At 42.9% G+C, this 18,101-nt stretch overlaps 1 protein-coding gene across 1 annotated transcript; it reads left to right on the top strand.

Moving 5' to 3' along the window:
* The first annotated feature begins 6,223 nt into the window (after window positions 1–6,223).
* Window positions 6,224–16,602, top strand: LOC101607720 (keratin, type I cytoskeletal 26). Its single transcript, XM_045158221.1, has 8 exons — window positions 6,224–6,661; window positions 8,313–8,395; window positions 10,674–10,830; window positions 10,942–11,103; window positions 11,184–11,309; window positions 12,557–12,774; window positions 14,805–14,860; window positions 16,374–16,602. The coding sequence occupies exons 1-8, from the start codon at window positions 6,224–6,226 to the stop codon at window positions 16,526–16,528; spliced, it is 1,395 nt and encodes a 464-aa protein (XP_045014156.1). The 3' UTR covers window positions 16,529–16,602.
* The last annotated feature ends 1,499 nt before the right edge of the window (window positions 16,603–18,101 follow it).

Raw genomic sequence — 18,101 nt, 5'->3', positions numbered from 1 at the left:
TCTCACTCCTGTCAGATTGGCCACCATCATGAAAACAAATGATCATAAATGTTGGCGGGGATGTGGAAAAAAAGGAACCCTTCTGCACTGCTGGTGGGAATGCAATCTGGTCCAGCCATTGTGGAAAACAGTGTGGAGGTTCCTAAAACAGCTAGAGATTGATCTACCATATGACCCAGCTATAGCACTCCTAGGCATATATCCAAAGGACTCATCTCATTTCCTTAGAAGTACATGCTCAACCATGTTTATTGCTGCTCAATTTATAATAGCTGGGAAATGGAACCAGCCTAGATGTCCCTCAACAGATGAGTGGATAATGAAGATGTGGTACATTTATACAATGGAGTTCTACTCAGCGGTAAAGAAAAATGAAGCTATGAAATTTGCAGAAAAATGGATGGACCTGGAAAGTATTATACTAAGTCAGGTAACCCAGGCCCAGAAAGCCAAGCGCCACATGTTCTCTCTCATATGTGGATCCTAGCTACAGATGACTGGGCTTCTGCGTGAGAATGAAAATACTTAGTAGCAGAGGCCAGTAAGTTGAAAAGGAGACATAAAGGGTGGAGAAAGGAAGGGAGGAGGATACTTAATAGGTTGATATTGTATATATGTAATTACAATGATTGTAATGGGGAGGTAATATGATGGAGAATGGAATTTCAAACAGGAAAGTGTGGGGGTGGGGAGGGAGGGAATTACCATGGGATATATTTTATAATCATGGAAAATGTTAATAAAAATTTAAAAAAAAAAGAAGAAGTAGAACAAGAGGATCTTTATGACATTGAAAATAGTCTACAAGGCCCCAAGAGGGTAGGCAGATGTCATTACACATCATACATCATACAGTTGTCCAAACCCAAAGAATCCATAGTGTTGACCAGTTGTCCAAAGCCACAAAACGCAGAGTTAACCAAAAGTGAATTTTAATGTAAACTATTCACCTCAAGTAATTGTGAGTTGTCAATGCAGGCTCATCTCTGGAATAAATGCACCAGTCTGATGAAGCATGCTGATACACAGAGAGACTATGCATGTGTGAGGAAAGGAAATAATGGGAAATCTTTTGCCTTCCTCTCAGTTTTGCCAGTAGTGCAAAATGGCTCTGAGAAAGTCTTCACAATTTTTTAAGAGTTGCTAAGAAACATTTTTCTCCTTTCTCTCTCTCTCTTTTTTTTTTTTTTTTTTTTTTACTGTGTGTGTGTGCGAGCACACACCCATGTGCACGTGTGTATACACGTATCTATGTGTGTGAGGGCACATATGTGAGGGGTGAGCACACTGTGTGTTCATGTAAGTGTGGAGCCCGGAGGACAACCACCTTTTTTGAGGCAGAGCCTCTCATTGATCTGGAATTTAACAATTAGTCTACACTGGCTGCCAACAAACCTCAGGATTCTGCTTTTCTCTGCCCTCCCAGTGCTGGGATTACAGGGATACCAGGCTGGCTTCTTTACATGGATTCTGGACATTGAACTCAGGTCCTCATACTTACAAAATAAGCACTTTATAGACTGAGTTATCACCTCAATCCAACAATTATTTTTTTAATGTTTAAGTATTTAACTCTGATTTCTTTTTTTTTTTTAATTTATTCATTTTTTTGACAGAGAAGGGGGTGGAGAGAGAATGGGCATGCCAGGGCCTCCAGCCACTGCAAACGAACTCCAGACACTCATGCCCCCTTGTGCATCTGGCTAACATGGGTCTTGGGGAATCGAACCTGAGTCCTTTGGCTTTTCAGGCGAATGCTTTAACAGCAAAACCATTCCTCCAGCCCTTAACTCTGATTTCTTAATACTTGAAATGTCTGACCACCAACTCATCATAACTCAAAGAATAAACTCTTTTCTATTGGAACCAAGTTGAGAGAACAAGTTTACATATTCAGGTCCTTTAAAATATAACTTCAAGGAAAGAATGAATAATAATTCAAACAAAACAGTACTTGGCCAGCACTCAGGAGCAGAGGTAGGAAGATCCCTGTGAGTTCAAGGCCAGCCTGAGACTACAGAGTGAATTCCAGGTCAGCCTAGGTTAGAGCGAGACCCTACCTAGAAAAAAAAAAAAAAAAAAAGGAAAGAAAGAAAGAAACTACTTAACCATGTGCTAGGGTAACTATCCTAAAAAATACTTAATTCAATTCTTACAACAACCCTATGAGGTAGATACTATGGTCATCTTCAATTTACAGGTGATGAAACTGAGTCAGGGAGCAATTGAGTAATTTGCCAAGGGTCACAAAACTAATAACTGGAGGTGTTGGAATCCAAGCAGTCTGACTCAAAGTCTGGATTTAGCCGCAGCATAACAGCATTCTGGTGAGAACTGACTCCACCTTCCTTACAGTGAGAGAGAAGGGAGTGCTAATTCCAATCACTTTGAAGTCAGCAGAGCCAACATTCTCCTTCTTCCCAAACTGGGGCAGCCATATGGTAGGAAGAATTCACACACCAGAATCTGATTCTCAGAAGAAGTGCTAGAAATCTAGTGACAAAACTCATTCATGTTCAAGAAAAAACACTTTTCTAAAATGACTAACAAGTGAAGAATGTACTTTTTAAACAATGGCATGATTGAAATTAAATAATAAATGTATGGGGGAAATTACCATATGACCATTAGAATAACATGATGAAAAATTTTATCCTGAAAAGAGACATGATATCTATTTATTTATTTATATGCAGATAGACAGACACACAGAAAAAATGAGTACACCAGGGCCTCCAGCACTGTCAAAAAATGGGTACTGAGGAATTGAACCTGAGTCATTAGGCTTTGCAGGCAAGTGCCTTAACTGCTTCAGCCCCTGAAAAGAGACAACAAAACAGCATAACTTAAAGTTCAATTCTGGAGGATTGAGAGATGGTTAAGTGGGTAAAGAAGCTTTCTGGCGGGCTGGAGAGATGGCTTAGCGGTTAAGCGCTTGCCTGTAAAGCCTAAGGACCCCGGTTCAAGGCTCGGTTCCCCAGGTCCCACATTAGCCAGATGCACAAGGGGGCGCACACGTCTGGAGTTCGTTTGCAGAGGCTGGAAGCCCTGGCGCGCCCATTCTCTCTCTCTCCCTCTATCTGTCTTTCTCTCTGTGTCTGTCGCTCTCAAATAAATTAAAAAAAAAAAATTTAAAAAAAAAAAGAAGCTTTCTGGCATGGAGCCAATTCTCCAGCACCCACATAAAGGTCAATGTAAAAAGTGGTGTGCACATATCCTGGCACACCCATACACACATAAATAAATTTTAAAGTAAATTTCAATTACTTGGAATACCTGCAACATGCCTATTATGTAATGTCTGAATATTTATTAGATTATCAAGAAATGATAACTGATATACTGCTGGATATTACTTTCTTATCATGAATAAAATAACCACTCTGAAAAATCAAATATATAGATAGAAATAGCCCAGGGAATTTGTTAGTTATTCTCCACTTCTTGGAAATGCTAAAGTGTACTTAAACTTCAAAAGTATTAGTTTAGGCCTGGCATGGTAGTGTGACTTTTAATCCCAGCACTTAGGAGGCAGAGGTAGGAAGATCATTGTGAATTTCAGGCCACCCTGGGAGTGCAGAGTGAGACCCTACCTCAGAAAAAAATAAAGATAAAAAGAAAGGAAGAAGAGAAAAAGCATTAGTTTAGCTTACAAGAAGTCTGTGATTAAAAGAATTTAAGACACTTGCCCTATGAGTTAATGATGACAACATTTCAAGAAGGAGTTAAGCATCACCCACTCCTGCTTTAATGGAGAAGTAGTCTGTGATCTGTTTTTCTGTGTTATTTTCAGAGCCAACTCATCTCCAAAATGACTCTAATAATATATGCTTAACATATTTCACAGAAGTTAATTAGCATTTACCAACTATCTGAAGATAGATAACATTAATAGTATTTTGCAGTCTCATGATACCTATCTGAGAAATTCAACTCTTGCAAACGATCACGCTTACAACGTATACGTTTTTCTTGTTTTGTTCATGGGAACACTGACAACAGATTAACAGTGTGAGGAGATCATAACAAAATCACTACAAAGTCTCTGAATATAACTCATACTTCTTGCCATGCAATGTTATAAACATAAGCCGATGGTCTGAATTATAGCCTTGCATTAATGATTTTTAAATATTTGTGATTTAAAAAAAAAAAAAACTATGCTTGCCGGGCGTGGTGGAGCACACCTTTAATCCCAGCACTCAGGAGGCAGAGGTAGGTGCATCGCCATGAGTTTAAGGCCGCCCTGAGACTACATAGTGAACTCCAGGTCAGCCTGAGCTAGAGTGAGTCCCTACCTTGAAAAACAAAACAAATCTATGCTTTACAGTCTGCAAATAGTCCATCTCTTTTCGTGACTAACATTGGATAATTTTCAAGATGTTCAATATCTACACTGTCCAGTGGAAAAATCTCATTGAGGAAAGAATTACTATTTCAATGCTGGACCTGTAATCAGTTAGTCAATCCATTTGTACCCATCAGAAGGGACAGCAACTTGACCCTGGCTGACAGGTCCACTTTACTGTAATAATATAACTAACACTGACAACATGCCTGAACCCTTCTGACCGCCACATAGTCATTCGTTGTTGGAGCTCCTCATTACTCAAGTCTTCAACTGACACAGCTGAGTGTGATTGTGTCCATTTGCTTCATGGGGACATGGAGCACAAGGAGCCTGAGTAATTCCCCAAGGGCATCATGGCAATAAAAGGAAGCCTCTGATTTCCTCCTGACAACTAACCTCCTAGGTACTACAATTGCAGACTTTCTAGGTGTCCATGGAAACATCCTTCTCCTTCATCTATTTCACTCCCCACCGGTAAATATGAAGCTGTTGTCTCGGAATAATTTGTAATGCTCCATATGCATAGATGTAGGCTACGGAACGATGGCCAGGGTTGGTGATCCACACCTGTGATCCCAGAACTTAGGAATCAAGACAGTAGAATCTGGATTTCAAGGCCAGCCTTGGCTGTAGGAAAGCCTGTGTCAAAAGAAAAAGAAAGGAAAGGAAATGAAAGGAGACAGAGAGGGAGGGAGGGAGGAAGAGAAGAAGCTGGAAGGAAGGAAGAAGGGAAGAAGGAGAAAAAATAAGGGAAGAAAAAAGAAAGATCTCAATCAAACTTCTCCATCAACATTATACATTCATAAATTTTAGTGAGACTGGCAAGTTATGATAGAACTTATATTTTTCAATTTATTAAAAACCAATTCAAGGGCTGGAGAGATGGCTTAGCGATTAAAGGCTTGCAAAGTCTGATGGCTGAGGTTTAATTCTCTAGTACCTATGTAAAGCCAGATGGTACATGCATTTGGAGTTTGTTTACAGTGGCAAGAGGCCCTGATGTGCGCTCGCTCTCTCTCTCTCTCTCTCTCTCTCTCTCTCTCTCTCTCTCTCTCTCTCTCTAATAAATAATAGCTGGAGAGATGGCTTGGTAATTAAGGCACTTGCCTACAAAGCCTAACAACCCAAGTTCGATTCCCTAGTACCTATGTAAAACCAGATGCAGAGTGGTACATGCATCTGGAGTTTGTTTGCAACACTGGAAGCCCTGGCATGCCATTCATTCTCTCTCTCTCTCTCTCTCTCTCTCTCTCTCTCTCTCCTACCTTTCTCTGCTTACAAATAAAAAATAAAGTATTTTTAAGTAAATACATAAATAAAAATAATTTAAAATAAAACAATTCAAAAACTCCTACTACCAAAAAACTACTAGATATTGAAATACTTTGATTTTAATAAGAAAACAATCACATAGAGATCATTGAAATATTCCATATGCATTTTCAGGATAAGAATAATAAATGCTTCTCATTTGAATTTTTCTTTGTTATATGGAAGTGGGCAATCCAATGTATTCCAAAAGTCAAAAGATCTTTTCATAAAGCAAATGACAGTTTCCATGACCTATGGGTTATGATTTAATATTATTAACACTCCCAGGCTATGATTTAGTATCACTCTCCTTGGCACCTTTTTTATATGTACATATAAAACATGTGCTTGGGGCACCTTGTCACCTACTGGACACTATTAAAAAGCTCTCAGTTATGAAAAACAACAATTAGGATGAGAGCAATGTTTTATCAGAGATGGGCACATTTGCGACTGAAATGACCGCCGAGTCCTATAAAAGCCAGTGCGGTTACCCTCCGTGGAAGGAGGACATTAGCTTTACTCCTCTCTGGGAAAGGGCCAGTGAGTTGCACTATCGTCATGTCTTTTCGACTTTCTGGGGGCTCCAGGATCTGCTCACGAGCTGGGTCTGTCAGGCTGTCTAGGGGAAGGACAGGCTTTGTGGCTGGGAGTGTGTGTGTTGGGCCAGAAGCGGAGAGCAGCTTTTCTTGCACTCTTGGGGGTATTTCTTCAGGGGAAAGCTTCTGCAGTGGCGGTGAAGGGCCAGGAAGTGGCAATGGCATGGGTTTTCTGGGAAATGAGGCCGGCCTCCTCTCTGGGAATGAGAAGGTGACCATGCAGAACCTCAATGACCGCCTGGCCTCCTACCTGCACCACGTCCGTGCTCTGGAGGAGGCCAACGCCAAGCTGGAGCAGAAGATTGAGGGGTGGTATGAGAAATATGGACCTGGCTGTGGACGAGGACTGGATCATGACTACAGCAAATATTTCTCTGCCATTGAAGACTTGAAAAGACAGGTAAGAAATAAGACATGCAAACATTTTTGTTTTTTTGTTTTTTGAGGTAGGGGCTCACTCTAGCCCCGGCTGACCTGGAATTCACTATGTAGTCTCAGGGTGGCCTCAAACTCATGGTGATCCTCCTATCTCTGCCTCCCAAGTGCTTGGATTAAAGGTATGCGCCACCATGCCTGACAGACTTGTACACTTTTGCGTCATAGTTTTGGTGGGCATAACTAAAAGAAAAAATTTGTTTAATGTATTTAGCAGTGGGGTGTGGTAGGTGCGTTTCCAGCTACTCTACAGGCTGAGGCAGAAGGATAACAAGATTGAAGGCAGCCTGGACAACCTAAAGACCTCACTCACCTTAAAATAAATAATATATTTTTTTTACAAAGTAGGAGCTAAGTGTGATGGTTCACAACTTTAACTGGATTACAGAGTGAGTTGTAGGTCAGCTTGAACTAGAGTGAAACCTACCCCAGCAAAAAGTGAGAGGAGGCGAATGTAACTCAGCGTGAAGTGTTTGCCCAGCAGCCTGGGGCTCTGGGTTCAACCCCCAGTATAAAATAAATTGATTAAATAACTATCAAATGTATTTAGCAAATTTATAAGATGTAGAATTTATCCACTTTGTATTCCCAGCATTAAGATTGGCGACTGTCAATAAAAATTTGTGGAATTAGGGCTGGAGAGATGGCTGAGCGGTTAAGCCCTTGCCTGTGAAGCCTAAGGACCCCGGTTCGAGGCTCGACTCCCCAGGACCCACGTTAGCCAGACGCACAAGGGGGCACATGCGTCTGGAGTTCGTTTGCAGTGGCTGGAGGCCCTGGCGTGCCCATTCTCTCTCCCTCTCTCTCTCTGTCTCTCTCAAATAAATAAAAACAAAAATTACCAAAAAAAAAAATTTAAAAAAAAAAAAATTGTGGAATTAGCCAGGCATGGTAGCACATATCTTTAATCCCAGCACTCAGGAGGGTCGCCGTGAGTTCGAGGCCACCCTGAGACTACATAGTTGATTCCAGGTCAGCCTGGACCAGAGTGAGACCTACCTAGAAAACCCCCCAAAAAAAAAAAATGTGGAATCAGTGATGAAGGAGATCAATGTCATCAAGCTGGGGCTAGCGGCACAGGCCTGTAATATCAGCGACTCGGAAGGCTGGAGCACAGGGATCACAAGATCAAGGCCAACCTGGCCAATCTAGCAAGACTCTGTCTCCGAAAGAAAAACAGAATGAGGGCTGGGGATTTATGTAGTCAGTGGTGGAGAGCTTGCCTAGCATGTGCAAAGCCAGAGGTTCAATCCTCAGTACTACCAAAAAATAAATAAATAAATAAATAATCATTTTGTTGTTTTGATATATAACACATACTTTTTGATCAGGAGTAATGAAAGCATCCATGTAGCTCTTAAGATCTGGATATTTGTGACCTGAGGGGGGAAAAAATGGGTTTCTTGATTGTTTTTGTGTTTGCAATATTAAGGATCAAAGCCCAGTGCCTCTAAGCCCAAGTACTAAGCAAGCAGTCTACTACAGAGTTACATCTCCAGGCCCAAAGTTCTTTTAATAGCCGGATAAAAATCCTCACTGGATATAGACGCACATTGAAATCCAGAGGGTCCTTTGACTTTTGTTGGTTAACATTTCACACACTCTACCCTATTTAGATTATTTCTGCGGCCACCTGTAACGCCAGCATTGTTCTACAGAATGACAACGCCAGACTGACGGCTGACGACTTCAAGATGAAGTAGGTGAAAATAATCATTTCTACTAGTAATGGCAAAGTACTACAATTGGATGAATGAACACATCTTTTGCTTTCAAAACCAAAGTATTTTAATAAAGCCATTCCAGATCAATAGAGAAATAGAATTTAATATGCTCTTATAAAAGGAGCTAACATATTTTTTAATCTAGCACTATTTTATTTAACCACCAAGCACATTATATGACACAGATCAACTATAAAGAAATAACAACCACTTGGGAGGCAGAGGTAGGAGGAGTTCCAAGAGTTCAAGGCCACCCTGAGACTGCATAGTGAATTTCAGGTCAGTCTGAGCTAGAATGAGACCTTATCTCAGGAAATTAAAAAGAAAGAAAAAAAAAAAACAGACATGGAGGCACACGCCTTTAATCTCAGCATTCAGTTCAGGAGCTGAGGTAGGAGGATGGCCATGAGTTTGAGACCAACCTGGGCTACACAGTGAGTTCCAGGTCAGCCTGAGCTAGAATGAGACCCTACCACAAAAACAAAACAAAACAAAAAGAAAGAACCCCTCCAAGGATAGGAAGATGGTTCAATCAATATAAATGCTTGCCACACAAGCACAGGACCTGACTTTGATTCATACAACCCACATAAAAATAAAAATGCCTGACCTGGGGCTGGAGAGATGGCTCAGCAGTTAAGTCACCGGCCTGCAAAGCCCGAGTTCGATGCCCCAGTGCCCACGTAAAGGCAGATGCACAAAGTGGTGCATGAATCTGGAGTTCATTTGCAGGGACAAGAGGCCCTAATGTGCCAATTCTCTCTCATTTTCTCTATCTCTCTCTTTATCTATCTATCCCTCTCTCCTTGCAAATCAATAAAAAAAAAAACATTAAAAATGCCCAGCATGGTGGAGCATACTTATAATCTCATCTTGGAAGGTGGAGATAGGAGGCTCCCTGTAGTTCACCAGCCAGGCTAGCCTAATTGGTGAGCTCTAGGCCAATGAGAAATTCTGTCTCAAAAAAAAAAAAAAGTGGATGCCATTCCCGAGAATGACACTGAGGTTGAACTCTGGCCTCCACACATACACATGCATTCACATACACATAAACATGCACCCACACATACATAGACATGAATTTTAAAAAAATAAAGAAAAATACCAAGTGTGGGGGCCCATTTCTTTACTCCCAGCACTCGGGAGGCAGGGGTAGGAGGATCACTGTGAGTTCAAGGCCAGCCAGAGACTACAGAGTGAAGTCCAGGTCAGCCTGGGCTAGAGCAAGACGCTACCTCTAAAAAGAAGAAAGAAATAAGAGCTGGGGGGCATTGCTCATACTATCTCTCTCAAACAAATAAATATATTTTATGGCTGAAGAGATGGCTTAGCAGTTAAGGTGCTTGCTTGCAAAGCCTAATGACCCTGGTTTGAATGCCCAGTACCCACATAAAGCCAAATGCATAATGTGGCACATGCATCTAAAGTTGGTTTGCAGTGGCTGAAGACAAGCCTTGGAGCATCCATTCATTCATTCATTCTCTCTCTCTCTCTCTCTCTCTCTCTCTCTCTCTCTTTGTCTCCCTCTAATTGCAAAAATATATATAAATAAATAAAGATATTTTCCGAGTAAAGAAAATAAAAAGAACACCTCCAAAATAATATTGACACTGGGCATGGTGAGTCTTTAATCCTAATCTGGTACTACAGAATAAGAACCAGGTCAGCGTGGGCTAGAGTGAGACCCTACCTTAGAAAAAATAAAAATAAAAAACAAAATAATACTCATAAATTAACAGTTATCTCAAACAAACTTTATCTTTTATTTTTATTTTATTTTATTTATTTTTATTTTATTTATTTATTTATTTTTATTATTATTAATATTTTTGTTTGTTTTTTAAGGTAGGGTCTCACTCTAGCCCAGGGTGACCTGGAATTCACTATGTAATCTCAGGGTGGCCTCGAACTCACGGTGATCCTCCTACGTCTGCCTCCCAGGTGCTGGGATTAAAGGCAAGCACCACCATGCCGTGTTTTATCTTAAATGATCTTAATCGCCCCTGCAAAGCTTCAGAAATGGGGCTGGAGAGATGGCTTAGCACTTAAGGTGCTTGCCTGCGAAGCCTAAGGACCCAGGTTCAATTCTCCAGGTCCCACATTAAGCCAGATGCACATGGTGGCACATGCGTCTGGAGTTCGTTAGCTAGAGGCCCTCACTCTCTATCTAATAAGTAAAGGTGTGCAGAATATCTTATCTTTTTCGAAGGTGCCCCTTGCACCCCGATTCTCAAGCGCGCCCTCAACCTGTAGGTATGAAACCGAGCTGGCTCTGCGCCAGAGCGTGGAGGCCGACTCGAGCAGCCTCCGCCGGATCCTGGATGAGCTGGCGCTTTCGGCCACCGACCTGGAGATCCAGCTCGAGACCCTCCGGGAGGAGCTGACCTGCCTCCGAAAGAACCACGAGGAGGTAGGGAAAGCCTGCGGGGCGGCCCCGGCCCCGGCCCCGGCCCCGGCCCGCGTGGGGTGCTGCTGGATGGATGGTTCTAGAACCCGCCTGGAGCACGAAACTCCCTCGTAGGAAATGAAGGCTCTGCAGTGCGCGGCCGGCGGCAACGTGAACGTGGAGGTGCACGCGGCCCCCGGCGTGGACCTCGCCGCTCTGCTGGACAACATGCGGGCCGAGTACGAGGACCTGGCCGAGCAGAACCGCAGGGACGCCGAGGCCCGTTTCGGCGAGAAGGTTCGTGCGTGGCGGGCCGCGCGGGCCAGGGCCTGCTCGGGGACCCTCGGCCCTGACCTTGCTCCCCCGCTCCGCTCCAGAGCGCCGCGCTGCAGCAGCGGATCTCGGGAGACGCCGGGGCCGCCGCGGCCGCCAGAAGCGAGCTCACCGAGCTGAAACGCAGCCTGCAGACCCTGGAGATCGAGCTTCAGTCGCTCGCCGCCAAGGTACGTGCGAACGGCCACCGAGCCGAAGGGGTGTGCGGCGGTCACTTTCCCATTGCTGTACCAACGTGCATAAGCCGGGCGTGGGGGCTTGAATCTCAGCCCTCCCTCGGGAGGCAGAGGTAGGAGAATAGCTGCGAGTTCGAGGCCAGCCTGAGACTACATAGTGACTTCCAGGTCAGCCTGGGCTAGAAAGAGAGAGAGAGGAGGAGGGAAGGGAGGGAGGGAGGAAGGGAAGGAAGGGAGGAAGAGAAAGAAGGAAGGGAGGGAGGGAGAAAAGAAGCAGCTAGGAATTTTTGTAAAACAAAGCGGTTTAATTAGCTCAGTTTTGAAAACTCAAATAGCATGGTGTTAACTCTTGCAAGGGCCTCCCTGGCTACATCACATTATGGTGAGTATCATGTCAGAAGGTTGTGCAAAGGGAAGATACCACTTGGTGAGATAGGAAGCTGAAGCCCAGGGGAGATGCACCATGTGGCACATGTGTCTAGGGTTGGTGTAGTGGCAAGAGGTTCTGGTGTGCCCATGCTCTTTCTTTCTCTCTCAAGTAAATAAAAATATTTTAATGCATACATGCATATACATACACACATACATACATACATACACACACATCACTGAGCATGGTGGCACATGACTCTAACCCTAGCACTTGGGAGGCTGAAGTAGGAGGATCAATGGGAGTTTGAGGCCAGTCTGGGACTACTGAATGAGTTCCAGGTCAGCCTGGACTAGAGTGAGACCCTACCTTGGAAAAATGCGCGCGCGCACACGCGCACACACACACACACACCCACCACCACCACCCCCCCAAAAAAACCCTCTAGCCAGGTTTGATTTTTTAATTAATTAATTTGCATGTGTGTGTCTCGGCACATGTAGAGGTCAGAGCACAACTTTCAAGTAGGCCCTCTCCCTCTACCTGATTTTGAGGATATGGAGGCAAAGTTCTCATTGCTGTCCACAGCTTTCTTTGGGAGCTTCCAGAAAATTCTCCTATCTCTGCCTCCTTTCTCCCTGTAGGTGTTCTGGGATTACAGAAGCCCACCATAGCTTTCCGCTTTTACGTGGGGTCTAAGGTTATGAACTCAGTTCCTCAGAGTTGTGAGGCGAGCACTTTATCCGCTGAGCCATCTCCCCAGCCCCACTCAGACCTTGAATAAATATTTTTTTTCTACCTTGAGAATAATTAAAATATGAATATGCCATTCGCTCTTGCACATTCCTGCCTGACTTGATGCCTCTTTCAGAAACAGTCCTATGAATGCTCCCTGGCTGAGACTGAAGGAAATTACTACGCTCAATTGCAACAAATCCAGGATCAGATCGCAGCAAAGGAGGAGCAGCTGCAGCAGATCCGGGCGGAAACAGAAGGCCAGAAGCTGGAGTATGAGCAGCTTCTGGGCATCAAAACGTGCCTGGAAAAGGAGATTGAAAAGTACTGCAACCTACTAGATGGAGAAGAGAGGTAAACATGAACCTGTGAAAAAAATTGACCCAGAGCAACTAGGCCTTTGTAGATGGTTACTGTCTGGCTAGACATTACATAGGTATTTATTTTATGTACTTATTTATCTACTTATTATATACTATATATTTGCATATACAGTAGAAATGTGTACTATATATTATGCATTATATATTTATACACATATGTACATAATTTACTTATATAGTTCACATATGTAGTATATACCATATACATACTATATACATAATATGTATATGTACTACATATAACAGACATCTATGTTTACATAGTAATTATATATTATACATTGCATCCTAGAATTTTCTAAATATCATAATTATCATAAATATCATAATATCTTAAATTCTGTGCATTATTGCCTTCAATAACACACCAATGAAAAAAAGTGAAATGAATAGGTAAAATAGTGAAATAAAAACAGACAGGATTTTGAAAATATTTGTTTTTAAATAATTTTTTTGAAACAGGATCCCATTGTGTAATTCAGGCTTTAAGTAAATGATCTTCCTGCCTCAGCCTCCTGAGTAGTGTGCTTACAGGCATGGACCATTACATCCAACCTAGCAACCAAAGATCTGAGTATATAAACTATTTAATGTATAATGATACAAAAAATCAATTAAATATGGAATACTTAACCATTCCAGTACTCTGATCTAAGGGAAAATTAGCTTTCTGTGGTTTATGTTGAAACATATTTATTGTAACTTGCCCTACTTCATTATTGCTTCATTAGTTACCCCCACACACTCTCTATCAAAGGTTAGCAATGATAATTAAGAGTTAGTGGGAGAGAAACCATAGTTTGTTTGCCAAAAGCCCTAAACTGCAGTTGTGGGTATGACTCACGTACTGAGTGTATCTGAACCAGTTATTTAACCTCTTTGCACCACGGATCCCTCATTGGTAAAGTTGTGACAACAACAAAGCCATACTCTCACCTGTCCTCAGCCGTGGGGCCTCATGATGCTCTGACAGAGGTGGACGCACAACTGTGTTCTGTCATCAGCGGCTGTTAGCAAATGCTCTCATATGGTCACACCGTGAGTAACTAACATCTCACATCCTCCAAGGCCAGGATAAACCCTCTGAAGGATGTTCTAATGAGAACTCAACAGTGATGGCTCCCTCCTCCGGGAAAGTATTCAGAAATTTTTCACTTATCTTACAGCACCCTTTATGTGATTTTATATGTAACTTTATACATGAATGTATTTTATTTCTAGCTGTATAAACTAGTTATGCTTCTTTAGCTCTGTATTTTCTACAGTTCCAACTCTAGCTCCTTCTACAGAGTAGGCACTTCTAACATGTTCATTGGTCTGTTGAGTAGAAAGCCAGAGTAAAAACTTGGGGTTCCCACATGGCTAATGAAAGAGAGAGTATCTGACCATAAACATCCATTCAAGCTCTTTTTTCACTATGTTGAAGTTACAAAAAGCTTACTAATGTCCCTTAAACATGGAGTGATTTAAATCTTACTGAAGGGCTAGAGAGATTGCTTAGTGATTAAGGTGCTTGCCTGCAAAACCAAAGGACCCAGGTTCAATTCCCCAGTAACCACATAAAGCCAGATGCACAAGGTGGTGCATGCTTCTAGAGCTCATTTGCAGTGACTAGAGGCCCTGGTGTGCCCATTCTCTGTCTATCTTTCTCAAATAAATAAATAAAACATAAAAAAATCTTACTGAAACTAGAACTCCAAAACTTTTGTTTGCAATTCAGTTATTTCATAACTTCTTATTGGGAAAAAAAAACACACACAATACAGCTGGAGAGATTGCTTCGCAGTTAAGATGCATGCCTGTGAAGTCTAAGGACCCCAGTTCGATTCTCCAGGTCCCACATAAGCCAGATGCCCATGGTGGCGCATGCATCTGGAGTTCGTTTGCAGTGGCTAGATGCCGTGGTATGCCCATTCCCCCTCTGTCTGTCTCTAATAAATAAATAAATAAATAAAAATAAAATCTTTTTAAAAACACAATAATTTACTCTTGTCTTCACAGACGTGAATCCACATGTCACTCATCAAAAGAAGGCAAGCCTGTCAATCAAATCAAAGGTATTGGAGATTTTGCTTGCTCCTTAAACTTTATTAGATGAGCTACTTGTTTGGAAATGAAATAAAATTTGTTTCCAAGTTTAGATCTAGTGAATGAACCATTGAGAAGTCATTGTGACTGGTTTGTGTTTGGGTTTTGGGGAGAGGTGTTTGTCTGTTTGTTGAGACAGACTTTTGCTGTGTTGCCCAGGCTGTCCTGGAAATCATACAACCCCTGCCTTAGCCTTTCAAGACCTGGGATTACAGGCATGTGCCACCACACCCACCCAACAATTCCTAATATTTATATTTTAAACCCCTATAAAACAGATGTGGGTGGTCAAATTATGAAATGGACTGACATGAAAATCAAAATCAATATTCCATCATCTTTCTTTCCCATGATGGATTATTTTTCCATTTTATTGCTCTAAAAAAGAATTACTTTATTTTTACTAAAATAGGGAAAGTTGGTATATAAAAGAAGGCAATAGCAGGACCTGGTGGTGTAGACCTGTGATCTCAACTACTTAGGAGAATGGCAGGAGGATTGTAAACTCAAAGCCTATCTATAAGTTCAAAAGCAGCTCAGACAACTTAATGAGACCCTGTCTCAAAAGGAAAGGGAAAATATGTCTGGGGGCGTAATTCAGCAGTGAAATTCTTGCCTGGAATGTGTTCAAACCTTCAGTTACACACACACACACACACACACACACACACACACACACACACAACCCCAAGAGAAAAAAAGAAAAGAAAAGAAAAAGAAGCATTACTCGCTCTAGGCCTATGCTTGCCTAATACTTAGATTCTTTTGATTCATATTTCACTTATACTTGTAAGCACCCATTGCTCAAGAATGAAAGCAAGAGAGGGGAAAAGAGAGGAGGGAAGAAGAGAGGAAGGAAGGGGCGAAGGCAAAGAGAGGAGAAGAGGGTAGAGGAAGAGAGAGAGGGAGAAAGAGAAACAATCCTGGGTCCTGTCAAACACTGGTTTCAGACCTAGAATCATATCTCACTTTTCTGGGAACTTAACAAAAAACAGTTTTAAAGCATATCTGGGGCTGGAGAGATGGCTTAGCGGTTAAGCGCTTGCCTGTGAAGCCTAAGGACCCCGGTTCGAGGCTCGGTTCCCCAGGTCCCACGTTAGCCAGATGCACAAGGGGGCGCACGCGTCTGGAGTTCATTTGCAGAGGCTGGAAGCCCTGGTGCGCCCATTCTCTCTCTCTCCCTCTATCTGTCTTTCTCTCTGTGTCTGTCGCTCTCAAATAAATAAATAAAAAATTTTTTAAAAAAGCATATCTGAAATGATGGCATCAAGATAGAAGAGAGACTAGTTGGAAAGAAGGAGGGATTTTCTGGAGGGGGGACTTGGGAGGAGTGAAAAAAAAGGTGGCGGAAGGGTATGATTATGATCTCGGTACATTGTTTCTATTTATGGAACTTATCAATTATAAAAAGTTTTTTTTTTTAATGTACCTGTCATGACTAAATACCTTCCAACCACTTAAGGATGATTGCATTCATTGCAGATTCAACAGAAGAAACATTCGTGAGAACAGTGGTTGAAGAACTCGACCAGCTGGGCAGTGTCCTTTCTCTGAGAGTGCACTCAGTTGAAGAAAAGTCCTCAAAAGTAAGCAACATTACAATGGAGCAACGGATACCTCCCAAGGCGCCGCAGTGACGAGAAGGTCGTTCGAGAACCAAAGCAGCCTGCCGACGCAAAGTCCCATCCTCCAGCAACCCCCGACTCTCACATCTGCTCCCGCATCAGCTTGCCTGTTCTTCCTCTTCTCCTGCTCTTTACAGGGAAGCCTTTCCAGGAGAAGGAAACACCTTGCTATCTCCCTAGTTTTCATCTTTATTTGGTGTGTGTGCCTTTGGCCATTTCATTAGGAAGCCTTCTTCTATTGCAATTTATTGTTGTAAGTCTGTTTCCTTTTAATTTCCACAGTGGATCTCCATATGACCATACTAAAGATGTGTTAATAAGATGCGTTTCACCTGGCACTCACATGACATTGATTAATAGCTGTACAAACCAGAAGGGCCCCCAGCCCTAAGCCCTGGTCCCAAATCTACGCCCAATTAACTATGAAAATGATGGATCTCTTTGAGTCTGGGCATCTATGGAAGTGAAAGATGACACCCACTGACCATTTGGATTTGCTCAGCCCTGTGGCACCCAGCCTAGATGGGTGATCAGCAAAGGCTCTTTGAATCTGAACCGGAATCTGCTCTCTGCCCATTTTGTGATGTGTGTATGACTCTTCCCCTGTCCTGGCGATGACCAAGCAAACCCAGTGCTCTAAACCCAGTGTTCTAAGCCTTGCTGGTACCCTCATGCGCACAGGCTATGCCTGCCATTCTGACCTAATCGTTTTGAGAAATGAAACCAGCACTGGGAAAGCAGCAGCTTTTAAGTGAACGGGGGGAGGCAGGCAGCTCTGCCATGATCTAGCTGTGTGACGAACATGGCGCCCAAGACTGAAGGGTTTCCACGGGCTGCTGGGCTGGCCCTCTCGCTGCTGCTTGCCTGAGTTCTGGGCTTCAGTCTCTTTCGGAACTACGCAGTTTTGTTCAGGCTACTTTGGATCTGGTGTTTCTGGGGCTTTGGCACATTGCCAATGAAGCCATCACAAATGCCTATCCTGATTTTGACCCCTAAGTCATTGCAGATGTCCTATGTAGAAAATTTCCCCCAAAGACTCAGCAGGCTTCACATCCAGAAATGTTAAGAAAGGACCTTCACACCCGATCCTCAGCCCCAGTACCCTCTACCAGAACGTCTGCCTCAGGCCCAGAAGAGAAGTAAAAGGATCTTGTGGGAGACTGGAAGTGGCTTTCTCTCCAGGCAGAAAGGGGTCCAGACAGTGTTAACTGTCTAGCAAGGAAGAGAGTGACAGGCAACATTGAGGTAGCCCAGAAAAAGAAGTTATTTCTGGCTTGAAATGAAAAAACTAAGAGATGTTTTTCCTCAGGAAGGTCAGGGTGAGGCAAGAAGTGTGCCATTCGAATGCACCTCCAGTCTCTGCATAAACCCTGGATGGGACCTTTCTGAGCACGCTATGGTACAGTAGGGAATGATTATGACAAATGTGGGCTTAGGGCCTGGTGAGATGGCTCAGCAGTTAAGGTGCTTGCCTGTGAAGCCTATCGATCCAGGTTTGATTCCCCAGTACCCACGTAAGCCAGATGCATGAGGTGCTGCATGCATCTGGAGTTTATTTGCGATGGTTGGAGGCTCTGGTGCACCC

This window comes from Jaculus jaculus, chromosome 9 (genome assembly GCF_020740685.1).
Source record: "Jaculus jaculus isolate mJacJac1 chromosome 9, mJacJac1.mat.Y.cur, whole genome shotgun sequence".
Lineage (NCBI taxonomy): Eukaryota > Metazoa > Chordata > Mammalia > Rodentia > Dipodidae > Jaculus > Jaculus jaculus.
This window is presented reverse-complemented; position numbering and strand designations above follow the sequence as displayed.

Bases quoted from the DNA above. Each gene is read 5' to 3' on its own strand.
- LOC101607720 (XM_045158221.1), top strand. From the start codon at position 6,224: ATGTCTTTTCGACTTTCTGGGGGCTCCAGGATCTGCTCACGAGCTGGG. The intron at 11,310-12,556 runs GTACGTGCGAAC...TGCCTCTTTCAG, and splicing joins TTCAGTCGCTCGCCGCCAAG to AAACAGTCCTATGAATGCTC. The intron at 14,861-16,373 runs GTATTGGAGATT...CATTCATTGCAG, and splicing joins GCCTGTCAATCAAATCAAAG to ATTCAACAGAAGAAACATTC.